This window comes from Microcebus murinus, chromosome 31, assembly GCF_040939455.1.
Source record: "Microcebus murinus isolate Inina chromosome 31, M.murinus_Inina_mat1.0, whole genome shotgun sequence".
NCBI classification, from domain to species: domain Eukaryota; kingdom Metazoa; phylum Chordata; class Mammalia; order Primates; family Cheirogaleidae; genus Microcebus; species Microcebus murinus.
Genome location: NC_134134.1, coordinates 5,182,498 through 5,204,560, shown reverse-complemented (window position 1 = coordinate 5,204,560; position 22,063 = coordinate 5,182,498). Strand labels below are relative to the sequence as shown.

Genomic DNA, 22,063 nt, shown 5'->3' with positions numbered 1-22,063 from the left:
ATATGAAAAGATGCTCAACATCTCTAATCATCAGGGAAATGCAAATCAAAACCACAATTAGCTATCACTTAAACCCAGTGAGAACGGCCTTTATCAAAAAATCTGCAAACAATAAATGCTGGCGTGGTTGCGCAGAGAGAGGAATACTCCTACACTGCTGGTGGGACTGCAAACTAGTTCCACCTCTGTGGAAAGCAATATGGAGATATCTTAAAGTGATACAAGTGATTCTACCATTTGATCCAGCAATCCCATTAATGGGAATCTACCCAAAGGTCCAATGACACTCTACAAAAAAGACACCTGCACTTGATTGTTTAAGGCAGCACAATTCATAATTGCAAGGCTGTGGAAACAGCCCAAGTGCCCATCAATCCAAGAATGGATGAAAAAAATGTGGTATATGTATACCATGGAGTACTATTCAGCTCTAAGAAACAATGGTGACATAGCACATCTTATATTTTACTGATTAGAGCTGGAACCCATACTATTAAGTGACGTTTCCTAAGCATGGAAAAACAAGCACCACATATACTCACCAGCAAATTGGTATTAACTGAACAGCACCTAAGTGGTCACATAGGGACTATAGTAATAGGGTATTGGGCAGGGGGGAGGAGGGAGGGGGGCGGGTATGAGTGAGATGTGCACATAATGAGTGAGATGTGCACCATCTGGGGGATGGTCATGATGGAGACTCAGATTTTTTGGGGGGGGAAATGGGCATTTATTAAAACCTTAATATCTGTACCCCCATAATATGCCGAAATAAAAAAAAACACACAAATTGTAAACACACATGGATGTTCTGGGCCAATCGTTTCCAGATTTTTGAATTTCACAGACTAGTGAACTTACAGGAAATACGAATGAAGGAGGTGCCCTGCGTTTGTTAGTATTTCTTTTCTTTTTTTTTAGTTTGGCTTGGAGGAACAGTCTATGCTGTTGATTTTGTGTCCTGTTATCAGCTGTTGTTCTGGGTGGTGCTGGGTTGGGTAAGCCTGCCCTCAGGCAGTTAGCAGGAGTCAAAGTTCTGTTCTCTGCTTCCAGGGAAAGCTGTCAGGGTGGGGCTAGAATGGTCCTGCTCAGCCAGAAAGTCTGGGTGTGGGGGTGGGATTGTCTGAGACCTGTAGTCTGGAGAGGGCCTCGCTTCTTTCCACCCTCCCCAACTCCACAGCTACTCCTGAGCCTCTGCCAGCAGGCAGGCCAGACCACAAGCCACCAGGCCTCCCCGGACTGTGATGCCAGCGGGGAGGTTCCCTGCACAGGAACGCCACCTGGGTTAGGCACACGGCCTCCTCCTGGGAGGAGGGTTGCCCTCTAGGATGCTGATCCGCCCCTGGAGGCACACAGACCTCAGTAGGCTGTTCACGTATAACCCTTCTGTGCCCTGGGCAATGCTAGCCCTCGGTGCAGGGGATCTGGTCTGCAGGTCTGACCTCTGGGTCCCAGAGTTCAAACTGTATTTCCACCAGGGAGAGGATTTCCAGTCCCAATTCACCCACAGGAAGCCCAAGCTGGGTCTATGTCTCTCAGCCTCTGAGTCAGCACCGTTTTCCTGGGAACTACATGCCAGCAGCACCTGGGAGGGCAGGCAGGTAGGGAGCTCACAGTCTGAGTTCCCCTGAGTCAGCTGTAGGGTCCCAAAAGGGAAGGTCCCGTTCCCTGGAGGTGCCTCTGGCTGGTGGCTGTATTGTCTCTCTGGGCAGCCGCGGGTAGGGCCGGCGGAGGGGAGGAGGAGGCAATATGGCGCCTGCCGTGCGGCTCGCGTCTGTGCACAGGAAGGTGCCCGGAGGATGTTGGGAACCTGGTGCCACGTCTGCTACAGGCTCACCGCTGGCTGGCGGCGGCGGTCTCTGGGCTGATGTCCGCAGGTCTCTCCACCCACTGGGAAGCCCACCAGCAGTCCCAAATGCAGGGGAAGGGAAACAGCAAATCCACCTACCCTTGCCGCTGGTCTCTGGGCTGCTCCGGTGGTCTCAGCCTCCAGTTCTCCTTCGCAGCCTCCTCCAGTGGTGTCTCAGGTACCCCTCCTTCCGGCCCTCGTCCGCTGTATGCTCATCTTCTTGCTTCTTTCCTCTAATTTCTGCTAGAATCTGTCCTTTCTGCAGAGACATTCTATCTGGCGGTGTTATTCGTCCGTCATCTTGCTCCACCCTCTTTTTTGCCATTTTTTATCTTCATTCCCTTCTACAACTGTATCTAAGCCATTCTTCTTTCTGCCTGTGCTGGGGCTACAATATTCTCACTGTTGTAGTCACCCCCAGCCAGTTCACACAGTATTTAAATTGTTTGATGATAAGTGTAGCGTATTTTTAATTAGGAAGAAAAAAACATTTTAACTAGAAATCCTGAGACCAGGTACAGGCTATACATATAGTATTCTGATTATTTAATTAAGATTAGAGAAATTCATTGTCCTAAGGTTAAAGTAAGAGCCTTAAAGTCCAATGAAAGATAAACAATTCTGAAGGCCAGAGGAGTAAATCAAGAACTCTGCATTTTTTGCTTAGTAAAAGCAAACTGTTACTAGATCCTGACATATAATGCCATAAATATGAAAATAATTACACTAAGTGAAGCATTAATAAGTGTGTGATGCATATGGTAAATACTATATAAAGAAATATGAGAATTTCACAATCTCTTAATAGGGTGTTTAAATAGCTCTGAATTTAATTTTCTCTGAATTACTTATAGTACAACATATGCATCCATCTAGAATCTATTTATGAGTGTGTATTTCAGTGTTAGAATATAATAGAATGCTTTCTCTGGATTGAAAATATTTGAAATAGTCTTTATTTATCTGATGTTTCAATCTTAGAGAATTTATTTTACATAATTTTATCTCCCTTTATTTTAGCAGGTGCAAGGCACAGTACAGAGTTCTCATTTTTAGTCATCTAACTGTGGCCAACAATTCGGTCATTCTCTCTAGAGGAATCTCAGGGATCATCACCACTTTTTGATTGAAATTTTCATTACTGATTTTGGAGGCAACCCTGTTTTGTATGCTCACAGTGACCAGAGTTGAGACAGTGAGCACCACACACCTCTTCAGTCTCTTCCATAACACGATCATCAGCACCAGGAAGTCCAGGTGTCTTTAGCTTTAAGTGAAAGCATTAAAACCCCTTTGATGTTCTATCCTGGATTATAAGTCGGCTGGTAAATATCAGAGTTCTATTGCTTAGGACTGACAAATGGAATGATAAAAACAGCATTCTCACTCTGTTGCCTTGGCTAGAGTGCCATGGCATCATCCTAGCTCATAGTAACCTCAAACTCTTGGGCTCAAGCAATCCTTCTGTCTCAGCCTCCCTAGTAGCTGAGACTACAGGTGTTTGCCACAATCCCCTGCTAATTTTTCTGTATATTTTTATTTGGCATATTAATTACTTTCAATTTTTAGTAGACACATGGTCTAATTCTGGCTCAGGGTGGTTTCAAACTCCTGACCTTGATTGATGCTCCTGCTTAGCCTCCCAGAATTCTAGGATTACATGTGTGAGCCACTTGGCACAGCCAGCACAAACTCTATTTCCACCAACAGCTCACTTAAAGAATTGGCTCAATTAGAAAAGTTAATTCCTTGGGATTGGAAATCTTCTGTTCCAACAGTTATATCTTCACCTAAATTTTTATAGTTCACCACTTGGGGCAGGGAAAAGATGCATCAGCAACCCTAGCTAAATGGGTCTACAGACCCACCAATACAAATTTCTGACACAAATTACGGGTCAGGAAATTTGGTTTGGTATTAATGCACAATTAAATTATGATGATCAGGCTATTTTGCAAATTCAACAGTGCTGTATTAAAGTGTGGAAAAAGATAGCTTCTCTTAGGCTGTATCTTCCTAAATAAATGTTAAACAAAATGTTAATGAAACTTATGTAGATTTAATTGCTAAATTGCAAGAAATATCAGGTGCAAGCAATGATTAGTCCTTCTAATTTAAGAAATATGATATTAGTACATTGGCTTTTAATAATGTTAATTCTAAATGCCAGCAGCTTTATGCCCAGCATAAGGAAACATCATGGTGCCACCGCTGCCATGGCTGCTGAGCCACCCGGGCTGTGGCTGTGCTCAGCCAGGCACCCCAGCACCAGCTCCCCACCACCACACCCCAATGGCACCTTATGTAGCAACTGGGGCACCTGGCTGCTGAAAAAACTTTTAAGAAATTCCCAAAAGGTTTGCTCAGACATTTAAAATGTAACTTTTGGCTGAGACTGTTGGCACAAAAGGTAATTTTAGAGAACAAAAACCATCTTGTGACAATGGCCTGTTAATACCATCTACATATATATATATACATATATATATATCTACTGATATATATATAAGTATATATATATTAGTTATATATATAATCATTTATATATATATATATATATTTTAGTAGATTATATAGCTTGCTGGACTCTGAAAATTGCAGAAATGTCTACAGAACTCATATGTTCAACACTGTTTTTCACTCCTAGACACATTGTAGAATATATTCCTTCCTCAATGAAAGAATGAGTGAATGAATAAAATATATAGTGGAGAACATCACAGACCTTAACGTCAGTGTTTAGGTACTTACTAAAACCAGGGGTGGCTTTATTCTCTGCTGGAGGTACTTTTGTTTTTGTATTTTAAAAATACCTATATTATAAAAAGTATCTAGAAAAATAAAATTCATAGAAATGAAAATTAAAATGGTGGTGCCAGGGACTGAACAAATGGAAAAATGGAGCTATGTTTACTGGGTGTAAAAAAGTTCTGCAAATTTCTTTCACATAGTGTGAATATACTTAACACTACTGTACTGTATACCTAACAATGTGTAAGATGGCAAATATTATATTGGGTGCATTTTACCACAATTTCAAATTGTAAATTACCTACATAGTCACCAAGTGGTTTAGAATAGGACAGGGTTATTCTTTCTATATTATCACATTGGTGATATTGGCCACATCGGCCAGAATGTTTTCTCAGTCATGAACCCCCATTTTTGTTTCCATTTTTGCTTTTATTCAGATAACCCATAGAGGGTTTTGATTCTATGTATGTGCTTAAAATTGGGAGAGGTTTTAGACCTCTTTCAAAATATTTTTTTAGAAAATAGATATCCAAGCTGAGTTGCAATATTATGTCCATTACCTTGTGGGTTTGCCCTACACAGCAAGCCCTTTCTTTGCAGCATTCAGGGGCAGTTCTAGTAACAAGGCAGGTCCTCAGAAGCCAGAACATGTGAGTGGAGCAAGAAGAGGGTGGGGTATGAAATAAGATCCTGAGAGGTGAGAACATGGTGGAAGGGGTGTAGACAGGAAAATCGGTGACCTGAGTGATCTCTACTCCAGCAGAGGAGAAGCACAGGAATGCTTTTGTCTCAGGACAGCAGAAGACCCTGGACCAGGCCAACTGCCAGAGAGTACTGAGAGAGCTCTGGACTGGATCAAGCAGTGGCAAGGCCACCATGGCACACCAGAGAGAGAAGGTGATCTGAGATGATATTCATCAGAACTAAATTGATCTTGTGCCAGGTGGCTTAGAAGGTGGAGGATGGGATGGGTATATATACACCTAATGCTTGCAGTGCTCACCGTCTGGGGGATCAACATAATGGAAGCTCTGACTCATGTGGGGCACAGGCCATATACATAACATTTTTACCCCTGTAGTATGCTGAAATAAAAAAAAAATGAAAAAGACCTCAATCTTTTGGGAAAGGTACTACAAGGAGCTACTAACCCAAAATGTCTATACTCATCATTACAGAAATGCCCTCCAAAAGTGAGAGACATGGTGATTGGTACAATGGGCAAGAGTGGCGAGGGCACCCCAGGAAGGAGGAGTCAGGGGTGAGGATGGGGGTTGCAGGTGATAGTGAAAGAGAAGACGTCTTTTTGCACACCCCAACCTCTTTCATAGACTTCAAAAATAGTAAATTTGGAAGGGGTGTCTCATTTCATATCACAGTGGTAAGTAGGCTTAAATTCCATCAATTCCTTAATATTTCTCTTACCTGACTCCTATGTTCTTACCTCAGTAAGAAATACCATTCTGCACTTCATCTCACTTCTAATATTGCCTGAATCTACCTCTCTCCTTCCTCAATGCCAAAGCCTCAGCAAGGCCCTAGTCACTGCCACCTTGACTGGTCTGATGGGTTTCCAACTATGCTTTTCCCCTGAAAGTTGGCTCCTCCAACCCATCCCCTACACCACTACTAGCTAGAGGGATGCTAAACAGCCAGTTTTAACACATCAATCCCTCCATAAAATTCTTCAGAGCCCTCCACAGTCTCTGAGCTTTCATAATCAGTATATAAAGCTCCTTTGGATTGGACTCTAATTCCTGATAGTTTCCTTCCATACTCTCCTTCATCATTCCGCCTGTGTTATTTTCATAAATGTTTAAGTATCTACTATGCAGCAGCCACTGCTGAAGGATCCTACACATGGCCCATGCTCTCTCACCATTTACAAATAAATGGAATTCCTAATGACACCATGCCATTTTCTACTACTTTACCTATACAAACATTGTGGTGTTTTTTTTTTTTTATTCCTGAACTCCTTCTCCAACTCCTGTGCCTAATTAACTACAGTCCATAGAAGCCTGACTACAGAGATAAAATATAGTGTGTTTTCTTTACTTATAACTTACCTGGTTTTAATTAGGAGCCTCCAGCCACAAATTTCAGAAAAAAAAAATTAAGTCTAATTCCATTTTACAAATGAGAAAACTGAGAGTCAGTAAGCATAAAGAACTCGTTCAAAGTTATATACCAAGTAGAGGAGCTTGAGTTGCCCAAAAGTGGTACTTATAAGTATGCCATATGCCTCTTTTCCAAATTGCTTGTTTATGGAAATTTTTGCATTACTTATAGGAGCTTTTGGCTGTGAAGAAGTTTTGCTATATACTGAGTGGCAAAAATTTGGTCCATTCAACCAATTTAATTAATCCCTTCTGACAACTTTAAGACTTTATAAGGAAGCACAATCACTCAATTAATGTCCCTTAGGCAAATGATACATTGGGGTAAAGTGAGAGAATACTAGAACTTGTATAGATGTTTACTTTTATCCTTAAATGTAGTGATGATGCTTTGCTAATATACTGATACTAGTAAATAAAGAGTATATGTATGAATTATAGGGGTGCATGCCCCAAAGTATTTTACTCTAGGAGTTTGAGAGAAATAGTATAAGGACCCTGTTCTCTACTGACATCTGCACCTTTCTTTCTATTCTCCACACAAATTGCACCACTTGAGCCAAAACTCACCACGCTCATACTCAGTTTCTTCCCACATATCCTCACACAGTGACCTAACTACCTTCATCCAGGCCCCTGCTCAAATGGATCTCCCTAGGGGCACAACACCCACACCCCACCTTACCATCAACTCTCCTTCCACTATTCCTGCTTTAATACTCCTTTCCATCACAGTTACATTTACCTGACATTATATATTTGTGCCCATCACTACAAACAGAATGAAAGCTTACAAAGCCTGGGAGTCTTCTCTGTTTTGTTTCCAGCCTTTTCTCCAGTGCAGTAGGAATTATGACCTGAATGGATGAATGTAGATTTTGCTCTTCTGTTACCATGTACACTCCTGAGTGTAGATCATTCTTTGGCTATACTTGTTTGGCTGCTCTGTGGGTTTGTCTTATGTATAGGCCAGTACAGTGTGATCCCATGGCTGGTGTCTGCTTGGCATCCAACAGAACATTCTTCAATACTGAAAATGTTCGGTATCCATGCAGTGGTATAAGCTGTAGCCTTTAAACACATGTTGCTATTTAGTTCTAACTAGCTCATAGTCTAGTGTAACTAAATTATTGTATTTGGTTCTTCTGATGTTTACTGTAATTGTGAGAGGTTTTCAATTTCTATAACTTTAATTAAGGTAAAAATATTTCAAAAGTACATGTTCAAATGCAACAGTGCTTATGTTCTCTCTTCCAATGTGGCAAGTGTCATATTCTAGAACCCTTTTATGATTCCTTAGTAAATCCTGATGAAAGGGAAATATAATTATTTATTGAAACTAAAAGAAGAAGGGGAGGGCAAAAAATGATTTTGAAGTGCTGAAAAGTGCCTTGTGATTTAATTTAGAGTAATTATGTACAGATTGTGAATATATCTCTTTCAATCTGTTTTCAAAGTTAACAAATAAGGAACAAGCAAGGCAGAACAACAAACATCAAGGGTTGTGTCATCCTTTAGGCCTGTTTCACAGCCCCCAGGATCCCTGGCTCCTTTTTGTCCTCACCATGCTGGAATTCCTGGTCTTTTCTGGAAACACCACAGTCATTCTTCTCATTCAGCCCTACCCTCCTCTCCACTGCCTTTTATATTTTCTGATGAGTAAGCCATCCCTCATGTACCAGTTCTATATGTCCATGTTTGTTCCTCAAATGGCCCTCTAATTTCTCTCTAGGGATCATCACATCTCTCACACTGACTATGGAATTCATCTCTTCCTCCTCATCACCCTGTTGGCAACAGAGTGTCAAATGCTGGCCATCCTGGCTTAGGACGGCTACCTGGCCATCTGTAACCCACTGTGCTACTCAATGCATGTTACCCATGTTCTCTGTACTCTCCTGGTGCTTCCATCTTGGCTGAGGACAGTGCTCAATGCCTTGATCCATGTGCTCTGCCCTCTGACTTTCCATTTCTTCACCTCCAGGGAAGGTCATCATTTAATTTTTGAGATCCCAGCTGTATTTAAACTAGTCTCTGCTGACACTTTATAAGGTTCTTTTTATCCATGGTGTTATTTTTTTGCTCCCTCCTATCTTAGCTATTATGGCCTCCTATGTATTCATTGCGTCCACTCAATTGGTGACAATCTTAAGTCTGTGGCACATGGAAACCCTGGCTACTCACTTTCCTCACATACCCCTGGAGTCTCTATTTGATCTGGCTGCCATTATCAAGTCCCTTCCACAAAAGTCTCATTCCACCGAGCAGGAGAAGTGGTCTCTGTCATCTACACCATCCTAAATCCAATGCTTAACCCGTTCATCTACAATATGACAAACGGGAGCCTCTAGGAGAGTTCTCAGAAAATAGGCAATATGACATATTTAACTTTCCACTGAAAATCCAGATCTAAAACAATGAAACATATACATTGAAATGGTGGGATTTACCATATGTAGAGAGACATATTCACATGCATTTAACTATAAAGCCAGATAATTTGAGGAACAATAACAGACAAATAGAAATGATTGTGTCTTGAAAGTTGATATGTAAATTGGTCATTTACTTTCTTTTATTCATTTCTCTATTTGTACTTCAATGTAATACCTTTGGAATGTGGCTTATTTGTGTACTATATCAAATATCCATTTGTTATTCCTGTTCAAAAATCTTATTGGGTCATTGTTATTTATTTTGCTATATATTTGTTTTTAATTGAGAAATAATAGTATATGTATATGTTGGACACAGTGTGATGATTTTATCTAGGTATACTTTGGGAAGGACATGATAAAGCTAATTGACATTTCTCAAAAGACAGAAATGAATTTTCAACAGATATGTGTCGAAATGCTCAACCTATCTAATCATCATGGAAATGAAAGATAAAGCCACAATGATCTATTACCTCACACCTGTGAGAATGCCTGTTCTCAATATGATGAATGCTAAGTTCTCGTGAGGATGAGGAGAAACTGAAACACTTGCATAATGTTGCTGTGAATATAAATTAGGACAGCCAAATTTATTTGTATTTCAATAAATTTAGGAGGTACCAGTCATGTTCATTGATTTGATGAACCTATGAATTATATACTGTTAAATTCAGGACATTTAGTGTATCATTCATTGAACAAATATAGGTTTCACCCAGTAGATAATATTTGATCCCTCAATCCCAATCACCCTCCTCCCTTATGAGTCTTGAAAAATGTATTTTCTCATTACAGCCAATGTAGAAAATAGTATAGAGATTTCTCAACAATGAAAATTGGGTTACTATATGACCCATCACTCCCAATTCTAGATGCATATTCAATTGAAGCAAAAACAGGATGTAGAAGATATATCTGTCCTTCCATATTCATTACAACAATATTCATTCTAGCCCAGGTATACAAGCACAAGAGTCCAATAGCACATGAATGGATGAAGAAAATGAGGTGCATTTACACAATGAGCCTTCAAACAGAATGAAATTCTGTCATTTGTGACCACATGTTTTGAACAGGAGGACATGATGCTAAGTAAAGTAAGCCAGGCACAGAAAGACAAATACTGTATGATCTCACTTATCCATGGAATCAAAATAGCTGATTTCATACTGGGAAGTGTGGTTACAACATAGGGTGGGATGGAGAAAGAGAAAATCCAAGGGTACAAAGTATCAGTTTGTGCATTTTTTTAAATTCCTAGACCTCTAAATAGAAGAACCATGGTATCCTTACATAATTATCTCTATTAAAATGTAGTAATCTTCTCATGCTACCATTATAGGCGACATAATAATTTATATTTTTAACGCATAATTTTCCCTACATTTTACATTTTCACTAAAGTCACCCTAACCATAAATTCCTAGCATGAGATTACTAAATCAAAATTTATTCATACATTTATAATTTTTAAATAAACTTGACTTTTTTGCTGAAGTAACTTTGAAATCATTGCTTGATTGATGTTTATATTTTCTTTGTGACTCAATATTTGGTATTTTTAAAAAGTTTAGAAAACATGTATGGTTTTTATTTTTTTATTTGAGAAAATATGAGAGTACAAACATTTCAGTCACATTTTATATCTGTGCCTCTCACTAGCAAGGGTTAGAGTTATGCCCTTCCCCTCCATGATGATCAGGGCATCCCTCAGATGTGGGTCTATTTCCAAACTCCTGAATCCCTGGTGAACACCCACCACCATCTGACCACTATACTGTTAATCAGTCAGTACCAATTTTATGGCGAATACATGTGCAGCCCTTTCTTCTGATCTTGTGTCACTTCACTTCTGATAATGGGCTCATTAAATCCAGGAGAATATAAGCGGTGCTAGTTCACTGTCATTTCTTAAAATTGAGTAATATTTCATTGTAAACATATAGTAAATATTAATAATCCACTCATGAGTTGATGGGCTCTTGGGTGGTTTTTATTTTTTTACTTTAAAATGGTAACATGCTCATTAATTTTATTTTATCAGAATTTGTATCTTCAGAGGTGTAGGTTCTTATCCAATAATCAACACGTGTCTTGAAAATGTCATCAAACTATAGGAGCTCCCTCCAAGAAAGCCCATGAGGAGGGTGAACTGCAATGCAGATTAAAGCTAATGACATATTACCCTTAGGATACCCTAGATCACTTTGTAAATCTTATTATGCCTGGGCTGGGGAAAGGCTAGATTGATAAAACATTCCCTCCTTTCTCAGGTGTACAAGCAGATCAGGGTCGAACTAAGGATGGAGCAGCACCAATATCCAATGGCAGCCTTATCCGTCTCCCCAGGTGGAGCAATGGCTGGAAACAGCACCAAAACAGGGCACCATTGTCCCGAGAAAAGTCAGAGATCTTAACTATCTGCCTAAGATATATATATTCTTTTGAAAGACTTTTGAAAAGGATTTTTTTAAGAAATGTTTTTTCTGAAACTGAGAAACATCTCTTTAGAATGAAATATCAAGGAAGATAGTTCCCTATCCCACAATTTACATATGAAGACGGGATCCTAACTTCAGTGAGCACTGAGCTTAAGTTGCAAAATTATCTTCTCCTGCATTGACTTGAGATACTTGTTTTTTATTTGAATTTAACCAATTACCAAAAAAAGAGCCTCACTAATTACCAAGTAAATTTATGGTGCACTGTTTATGACAAACAGGGCTGTGTAGACTTCTTTCTTCTTTCATCAAAGCTAATTACTATTTATCTAGATAACATGTATGTAAAAGTTAGGATTTGCATAGTTAGGTACAGTAACAACTTTATGTGTGCCTTTGAAATGTCTCATTGGATTGGCACTGTACATATCACATTATGCTTTAATTGAATAATAAAAGGGTTTTCTTTTAATTCTCTTTTAACTTTGTGGTAAGGTTTTCTGAGTTGGATACCCTTTACTTTTAATATTTCCTGACAACTTTCCAGAATTGAAAATGCAACATAAACGTAAAATGTACCCACCACTTCTCAATTAGAAGGGCTTTGAACAGTAGATTCCTTCTTGAGCTCGCAGTATGTAACCTGCAAGTGTGCAAAACAGAGCCTCACTGACCCACATCTGCATACAGTAAGTTCTCTAGGCCTCTTTGGTGTCTACTGTCCCTCCAGAGCATACTTAGACCATATTCCTGTGAATACACTCTCATAGGATAATAACCAGTAGTTCCATCCTTTCTCTAAATGCATCTCACATCTTTAGCACTGAAATGGATTCAGAGACGATCGGCCCCAGACACAAATGAGAACAAGATTATGCGCACTGAATTGGACACATAAACCCCCTTTCTGCCTTCTCTTCTTGCCCAAATTCAAGGAAATGTGCAGTGAGCCCTACTGAATCCATGCCTCTCTAGAGACTTAAATCTGCAGCTCTGAATTCTGAATCCAAGGTCTGAGGTTCCTCAGGATGCATTAGAGCAGGTTGCAAAGAGGAATTTCTCTTCCTGTTTTATTTCCTTCTCTGTAAATGCAAAGAATACAAAAGTTCAGTGCAAACTAGGCCTGGCCTCAACCTGGAATTTGCAATAAAGGGACATGATTTGGACTGAGGTTGGACCAAAAATCTCAGGGGAGGCATATGCTGCAGTGTAAGAGATTACCAGGGACTCGTAAGTTGACTTTGAAAGGACCTATTTGGGGTGAGTGTAAACAATTTTCTAGATCTTGTGTCTTGTCATATTATAGTTGTGTGAGAATAGAAATGCTGGCACCACATCTAAATGTTTCTGTAAATTATTGTACACTTACTACTCACCTTTTCTGGCATAACAAGGATTAAATCTCACAATGTAAATGCTCTTCACAGTGCAACAAACTATACTTCTGAGCACATAGCACATGCTCAGTAGACATTGCATTATGCTGCGCTTCACATTGGAAATTAAGTATATGTTGTGATGAGAGTTGGGCAAAAGGCAGTATATATGCTGTGCTTGCTGTCACTATCTGAGTACTACTAATATTGGGTCAAGTTTGAGCAACATCAGGACTAAAAGGGGACACAATAAGTAACCCAATTAATGTAGCCCTTCCACACCAGCAGATCACAATTCGTAGAGTGAGGCCCACAGTACCACATGATTTACATTCACATTGATGTTTCAGAGACAATTTTAAGGTAATTACCTCTGAGCCCAGGCTTTCAATTAGGATAATCTGGCTGGATTGAAAAAACACCATCACCTGCCTTTTGAGCTGGAGGGGAACATCCATGTGGTTTTAATTGTGCCCCACAAAATTCTAATTTGATACCAGAGTCAAGCATTAGGACTTCTGCATATATTCATGTGAATTGAGTTTAGCCTTTGTTTTAGAGGGAAGTCACAGGTTCTGCTCTCTGGGTTTGGTAGAGGCAGATCAGTTTGGCTCAGATTCCCATTCCTGTAGCAAAAACTCCTGGCACCTGTAGCAGGGGAAGGTAACCGGAAGAAAAGATAGGATTTTGGTCTACATGAAGGAGCTGATCATAGCTGAATCTTTCTATGACCAAGAACAACTGAGTGTAGCCTTTCTGCATTTTATGTTCCTCCTGCTTGTGAATATTGTGGAAACAAGGGAACAAATTGTGCTGACTCCTTTAAGCGTAGTCTGAAGATTTAATTATAATCGTTCTGCACACTCTCACCTGAAAAGGAATTTCAGAGTAGGAGAAGAGGGAGAAGAAATGGCTGATTTTCAGGTAAGTGTGTCCTAATTTAGGGGTTGTGTCTACTCTTTCTCCTAGAAAGTCATGTAGAACTTTAGTTTTTTGAACTTGTAAAATTTACTTCTTTACTTCTGATGTATATGCATAAAAAGTTTTGTAACTACATGTTTTTCTTTCTTCTTATTATAGTCAAGGAGCTCTGGAAAATCCTTCCTTCCTATATAACAGAACCTGCTCTATATTCTCTCCCACAAGCTTCTTACTACAAAAAACAAGTTTCATAAGTACTGTATGACATGTAATATTGAAAATGTTCCCATTGTGACAGGTCAAGATGGAATAGTGTGAATGTCTGAGATTTGTCCTGGGATAGAGTCTTTGGATTTGAGTGAGGAAGGGAAACATGTACTCTCAATGTATGATCTGGATGCTTCATTAGCTCTACATAAAATATCATTAGGAAAATTTCGAAAGAAGATAGCATTGATTGAAAGGAATAACCACAAAAATATGGGGAAAAGTGAAAATAGAAGAGTTGCTCTGTATGATGCTAAACTATTTACATACATTATTAAAGACAACAAAATATAGGAAGTATCAGTATCTGAAATTTGTATAAATTGATGATTCTTCATGGTTACATATTGTTGGCCACTACCATCCCAGCAGTGATTTGTGTCCTCCTCTTTGCAACGATGCCTAACACCAATTTGTGCAGCTAAAGTTATGTTAATTTCATTCACTTGCTTAAGATGCTCTCTGACAGATTCATCCAATATAAAGTTAATTGTTTTTTTTCTTTATTGTTAAGTGTCTTGTGGAGATTTACTGACTGATGTGCATGAGCCATCACATTAAATCTGGAAGCTCTATATTATTCTTATATATTGCTTTGAAAAATGAGGGCTATTATCTGTGTTCTGTTCAGATGAACTGAGATAAATTCAAAGTCTACCACTTATTGGATATTGACAATATACCCTCCTTAGGCAAGCAGCATTGTTATCAGTAGTTATATTATGTGAAAAGCAGAGATTCAGACTACACCCCAGATCTACTGAATCAGAGCCTGCATTTAAAAAAAATCTCCAGTTCTTTATTGTACTGATCAAAATTATGTGATACTTTCTAAATCTGTTTCCCTATGTGAGAAATATGCACAATTTACTGATATGATGTAAATATAACACCCATAAATTTATATTTCTGTACTGAGGCCTTTAATTTTGTATTAAATACTTTATCCTCTAAAGCAGAATCATATGCACACAGTTTCATACATCTTTTCTGATCCTCATTCGTGTGAATCAGAGAATATGTTCAAGAATATCAATATGCTAAAAAATATCTCATTGGATAATTCTAGTCACTCATATGTCAGAAAAAGTTCTCATAACTTATTTTCCTTGTAGTCAAATGAATAACTCTCTCTATGGCCACTTGGGAAATATGTGTCTTTTTACAGGAGATGGTGACATTCCAGGATTTGGCTGTAGAATTCTCTCCAGAAGAGTGGGCATGCCTTGACAATGCTCAGAGGAATTTGTATAGGGATGTGATGTTGGAGAACTATGGAAACCTGGTCTCCCTTGGTGAGGATCACTTATGTACAGAATTCCTATTCCACATTAAGGCCATTAGTATATTTTTGTAGATAGTTCCTTAAAAGTATCAACTTTACATGAATGAATTTAATATCCATGCTTTTACAGAAAATTGGAAGATTGTTGTTGTGTAAAATAAAATCAGTAGATGTCTCATGTTACGTTGAACCTTACCCTTTCTTGGAGTGATATGTATATTTCACACTAGATTAGTAGTTACACTAGAAATCAGGGTATATAATTGTTGCCTGCACCTTAGAATAGAATTTCCACCTTTTCTTTATTTAGTGCTAGTGGGAATTGGTGCTCTTGTCATAAATTAGAAATAATTTTTTATCATTCTACAGAGTGTGTGAGAAAACAATATGTTGCAAATGAATTTTATAGAATCTTCTGTAATGTTGTGTCTACTAAGGATAGCACTGCATTAGTAATTGGAAAGTCTTCAGTAAGAGTCATGTGAAATTTTTCTAATGAAACAGGTTTTGCTGTCTCAAAGCCAGAGCTGATTGCATGTCTGGAGCAAAGGATAGAGCCCTGGATTATGAAGAAAGAGGAAACAACAGTTAAATATCCAGGTAGGTGAGATTCAGTGAAGCACATAACTAATGTTAGAGAGGTATATCTCAAAGAGGAAGGCAGATATTTAAAAGTGGCTTGGAATATTCTGTTCAGTTGGAAATGATTTTTAGAAGCCTGTGTACGTTGCTCTTTATCTTCCAGAAGGAAATCTTTTGTCCCAGGCTCTTTAACTCTCTAAGAATTCTACCCATGAAGTGATCATCCTTAGAAGTCAGTGAGAGCCATACTTCTTTTGATAGCTTATAAGGGACTACATTATCTATTAGCATTGCTAATAGATGGGACTATCTGTGCAGGTGGAGTTTATGAGTTATGGGACTATCTGTGCATATTTTGAAGACCACTACATTAAACCATCTTTTGACAGGGTTTTGCTCTCCTGCCATTTCTTGACTACAGTGGCTTATCATAGCTCACTGCAAACTCAAACATCTGGGCTCCAGGGATCCTAAAACCTCTGTCTTCCAAGTAGCTAGAACTATGGGTATGAATTATCATGGCCAGCGATTATTTTTCATTATTATTATTATCTGGTAAAAATGGAATCTCCTTATGTTGCTATGGCTGGTATAAAATCCTGGCCTCAAGTGATCCTCTTGCTTGGCCTCCAAAAGTGCTGGGATTATACGTGTGATCCTCCATGCCCAGCTCCCTGTTTTAAGTTCCTTTTGATGCGTCATTTCTGAAATGTGTAAAGGGGAATAGTGGAGATATTTGGATTTGTTTCTGTAATACCAGAAACCCTAGGGAAAGATAGTCATATTTTCTGCATCATGATTTCCAATTCTAAGTTTTCAGAGGCAAGTCTACAGAAAGTGAGGCTCACTAACTTTGTACAAATGCATAGCCTCTGCCTAAATGTAAGAAAATCTAATGTTATTTCACTTCTAAGTAATCTTTTTCTAGTATAAATAAGAGTAAATTTTCAACTTTATTATAGTCAAATACCAAAACTATAATATAGTTTATTTTGCACTCTCACCCTATAGAATTCCAAAATAATCTGTCTCATTCAGTGCTTCACATACATGAATATATTTATATTCCCAATTGATTCACACTATTTTGATAACTTATATTCCATAATTTCCCCCTGTTTAGTAGCATCAGAATTGTGCCATTCACATGTGTGTATGTGTGCATATATTTCTGTGTATGGGATGTTTAATGGGTGGAAGTTTCCACAAATAAGAATTATATAACTGTATATATTTATTGTACACACTGTAGTGATCAGATGTGTGTATAAATAGTAAAACAATATAATAAAGGGCATAAACTATTCCATCATCTCACATATTTACCATTTAATTATACTGAGAAAATTTATTAATAGAGAGGTCTATGGTCTTAACAAATTTTAAGCATATAAAACATTATTAATAACCCTAATCATGTTGCCATACAATAGATCTCCAAATCTATTCATCTTATAATTAAAAGATTTTACTGTTAAACATCTCCTCATTTTTCCTGACTCTACACCCTGAAAACCACTGTTGTACTCTTTATTTTTGTAAATTCAACTTTTTAAAAATAATTATCCATAGCAGTATTTATCTTTCTGGGAATGGCTGATTTTACTTAACATAATGCCTACTATGTCCATCTATGTTGTTGAAATGGCAGGATATTTATCATTTTCATGTCTTAGTAATATTATATGGTATGTGTTTGTGCAGTCATTTTTTAATCTATTCATCAAAGCAGGCATTTAGTTTGTTTCCATTTTCTTGGAAAATGTGCATAATGGTGCGATATATATGGGGTGCAAAATCTTCTTCAGATACTGATATTACATGGTTATAGGTAGAATTGGTGAATGATAAGGCAGTTGTGTTATTTATATTTTTAACAAATCTCTATGACAACACTATCCATTTACAATCAGTAACAGTCTATAGGGATTGATTTCCTGCACACTCTTGTCCTCACATGTTATGTCTCTTGTTTCAAACATTAGCCATTTAACACTTGTGCGGTGATCCCTTATCATAGTTTTCATTTGTGTTTACAAGATGTTTTGGTTATGCTGTGTTACTCTTCATGTTTCCTGTTGAAAACTGGTATGTTTTCTTTGAAAATAATCTACATAAACTTTTGCTTATTTTTAAGTGGGTGATGACATTGTTTTGCATTTGAAAAATATGAGTTTCCTATATATTTTGGGTGTTAACATTTTATACAATATAAACATTGAAAATATTTTCCCCCATCCTATATATTTTCTTATTTTGTTTTTTTCCTTGCTGTGCAGAGGATTTTAAGTTTGATGCAGCCAAAATTGTTCAGATTTTGGTCCAGTGCTTATTGTGTCATATCCAAAAAAAAGATAATTGCAAGTCTTAGGTCAAGGTTTTCTCATATTTCTCCTTTTCTTTATACAATTTTTCTAAGATACATTACAGTTTTATATCTTCCATTTAAATCTTTATTACATCTGGAGTTACATTTTGGGTGTCATATAAGAAAAAAATAGTCTTCTTTTATTCATTAGTTTTTGGGTATCCAGTTTTCAAGCACCAAGCATTGAAGAGCCATACTTTCTGCATTGTGCATTACTAGTGCCCACATAAATGTTACTTGACCTTATATGTTTTGGTTTATTTCTGAGTTCTCCATTCTCTCCCATTGTTATTTGTGTTGGATTTTAGGCACATATTTAGCTGTTTTTATTACTCCCACCTTAAAATTTATTTTGAAATCTGAAAGTGTGATGCTGGAACCTTTTTTCTTCTTTCTAATTATGTATAGGGTTCATTAATGGTGTTTGTGAGATCATATAAATATTAGAATTTTTGGTTAATACTGTCAAGTAATGCCCCTGGAATTTTGATAGGGAGTGCATTGAATGCATACATTCTTTTGGATAATATATTTCTATTTCCTCATGTCATCTTCAATTTCTTTTATTAATATCATAGAGTAGTCAGTGTAAGAGGTTTTTTTAACCAAATGTTAATTTTTTTTCTCAGAAATCTATTATCTTGATGGTATTGTACATGAGAGTATTTTCCTTTTTTATTGTGTACTTTATTGGTGTATAGAAAAGAAACTGATATCTGTATGTAAATTTTACATCCCGTGACTTAAGTGGGGGTTTTATTACTTTTAAAGCTTTCTTCCTATCTTCTTTATTGTTCTTCATATATATGATAATGTCATCTGCAAATAGTGTTATTTTTATTTTTTCCTTTCTAATTTGAGTGGATCTGGTCATGTTATTGCCTAATTTTTCTGCTTAGGTCTTGTAGTAATTTGATAAAATAGAAGCATTAAGAGAGGTTACACATTAACCTTATATTGGTATCTGTGCATATGAAGGATTAAATAGCTTTCCCAGATTTTATAAACTGGTTTTGGAAGGTAAAGATTTTTTTCTTTTGAGTATTTGGGCTAAAGGAATCTCCACTGGGTTTACAATGAAGAGTTTCTGTAGCTAGGTCACAAGGCTGCCCCTTGCTCTGCAGTGGAGTCTGCATCTGGTGGGCCAGTTCCAAAGGGCTTGGATAGTTTCCAATCCTCTCTTGTTTCTGGGTAAACTGGTTGCCTTCAGGATTAGGATGTGTATGCCACATACTAGGGTATGGTTGTGCATTTCAGTCTGCATATTTTAGGGCTGATACTATATGTGTGGCTGAGTGTGGCTCCCAACGAGTACCTTGGAAGAGTCCCTGCAGGTCGCTGTGTGGATCTATGCACTGAAAGAACTGGACATGGACTATAGTTCAGACTGCTGTAACAGAGTCACAGTTCTGCTTTACAGATGATAGCAAGACCAAGTTATTCAAGTCTGCCTCCATGGCTGCAGATAGGTGTGTCTCTCCCAAAGTCTCTGGATGAGAAACACCACTCCAACTTTGTCACAGGGAACCATTGGAGACTGCATATCTAAGATGGTTGACCCATGTTGCAGTCTGTATTCAGGACAATGGGTCCTTAAGTTTGTCAGGTGGATGAGAGCCTGAATATTCTAAATCACCTTCCCAGATCTATGGTTCCACTAGAGTTTAATGACCTTCCATTTAAGTCCCCAAATTCAGATAATTGTAATTTTCCATGGATGGCTGTCAAATTTTTTTGTTCTTTGGGGGAAAAACAAGTGCATCCTTCTTTACCCACCATAGAGCTGATTTTGATTCCTCATATATTTTAAATTTGTGATCTGTTCTATTTCAATTTTTTTGTAATTTTTAGAATCAAAGGCTCAGAATAACATGGCAGCATTTCCCTTTCTATACATTCTCACCATATGTATGTATTTGCATAGGCTTTTATTTACTTTTAAGTTCTCAATGTAATGCATGTGAGATGGTAAATCATTGTGATATTGTTTTGATTTCTCTATAGTTTAATAATTTTTAGGATGCTTTCAAATTATGTTTGTCCATTAGTATATCTTCCTTGCAGAAATGCCAGAACAATCTATTGTCCATTTATTAGTCAAACTATTCACCATTGTTTTTGAATTTTAATCATTTTTTACTTATTCACCATGTTAACTTCAATCAAATATTTGATTTGCATCTATTTTTACCCATTTAAAAGGAGGCATTTTTACTCTACTAAGTTTTTCCTTTCTGCAAAAAAATTTGAAGTGTGATACAATCCCATTTTTCTTCTCTTCCTTTTTCTTTATTATGCATTTCATGTTACATCTACTAAAACAGTGTCAGGATCTTAACAATTTTAAATCATCTGACCATTGAGCATGAATGCATTAAAGAATGTGTTTAATTTTGACATATTTTTGTATTAGCCAGTTTATATTGTGCTTTTGATTTCTAGTTCCACTTCAATTTTGTCAAAAAATATATGTTGTATGATTTTAGGGTTCTTCAACTTGATAAGACTTAAGTGTCCTAATAGCATTTACCATGTATGATTGAAACCATAGTGTATTCTGCTGCTTTTGACTGCAGACCTCTTTAAATGTCTTTTACATCTAACTAGTCTATAATGTCTTTCCCATTATCTGTTTTCTTATTTATCTTCTGTCAAATTTTTGTATTCATCATTGAAATCATATATATGAGGCATAGCCTTATATATTCATCATTGAAATAATCACATATCATGCAAAGCCCTGATATATAATATATATTTAAAAAATATCTAACCTAAAATGTGTACATTACATGTATATCATCTGTCTATGTGTGTTCTGTGCTATAGATTTCTCCTAAATGACCGATTTTGTCATTATAAAAGTCTTTGTCTCTTCTGATGGCTTTTGACTTAAAGTGTATTTTCTTTAATTATGGCCACAATATCCCCTTCCTATTATTTATGTAGTGTTTTTTACATTACTTTCAACCATTTGACTTTTTAGAGCTTTTAAAGGAAGGATTTTGTAGGTGGCATATTGTAGAGTTCTGTTTGTTTTTATACATACATTCATCTTATTTTTCATTTGAGAGACTAAACCATTTACATTTAATGAAACTTCTGAAGGAAAAGTTTGCTGTTTCTATTATTCAAAAACTGAAATTGAGAATTTGAAAGGAATTGCATTTAATCTGTAGATCAATCTGGATATCTTCACAACATTAGGTCTTCTTCTGTTGAAGAAGAACGTATTCAAGAGTGTGTTGTTTATTTTCCTATATTTGTAAATTTTTCTGTGTTTCTTCTATTATTTATTTTCAGTTTCATTCCATTATAGTCAAAAATTAAAGTGAGTAAAATTTCAATTTTCTAAAATTGGTTAAGACTTGTGGCTGAACAGGTAGTTTTTTAGGAAGAACGTTTTATGAGCTATCAATGAGATTGTATATTCTACTATTATTCTGTAGAGTGTTTCCAATATATCTGTTAGGTCTAATAGCTCTGTAGTGTTTTCAAATCTTTTGTTTTCTTATTAATAATTGACTGGTTTTATTATTATTGAAAGTGGAATAGAATATCAAAGTAACGTATTATTTTGTTGTCTATTTCTTGCTTCATTTCTGTCAATGCTTTATAAAAATATATTTGATAACCTTGATGTGAGATAAAGATAGATATCA

General features: G+C 37.1%; 1 protein-coding gene across 1 annotated transcript in view; it reads left to right on the top strand.

Moving 5' to 3' along the window:
- The first annotated feature begins 1,749 nt into the window (after positions 1-1,749).
- LOC142865699 (uncharacterized) overlaps positions 1,750-22,063 on the top strand; it is a 65,223-nt gene continuing 44,909 nt past the window's right edge. The window contains 2 exon segments of the mRNA XM_075998895.1: positions 1,750-1,820; positions 7,692-7,766. Coding sequence (XP_075855010.1) covers positions 1,750-1,820; positions 7,692-7,766 — 146 coding nt within the window.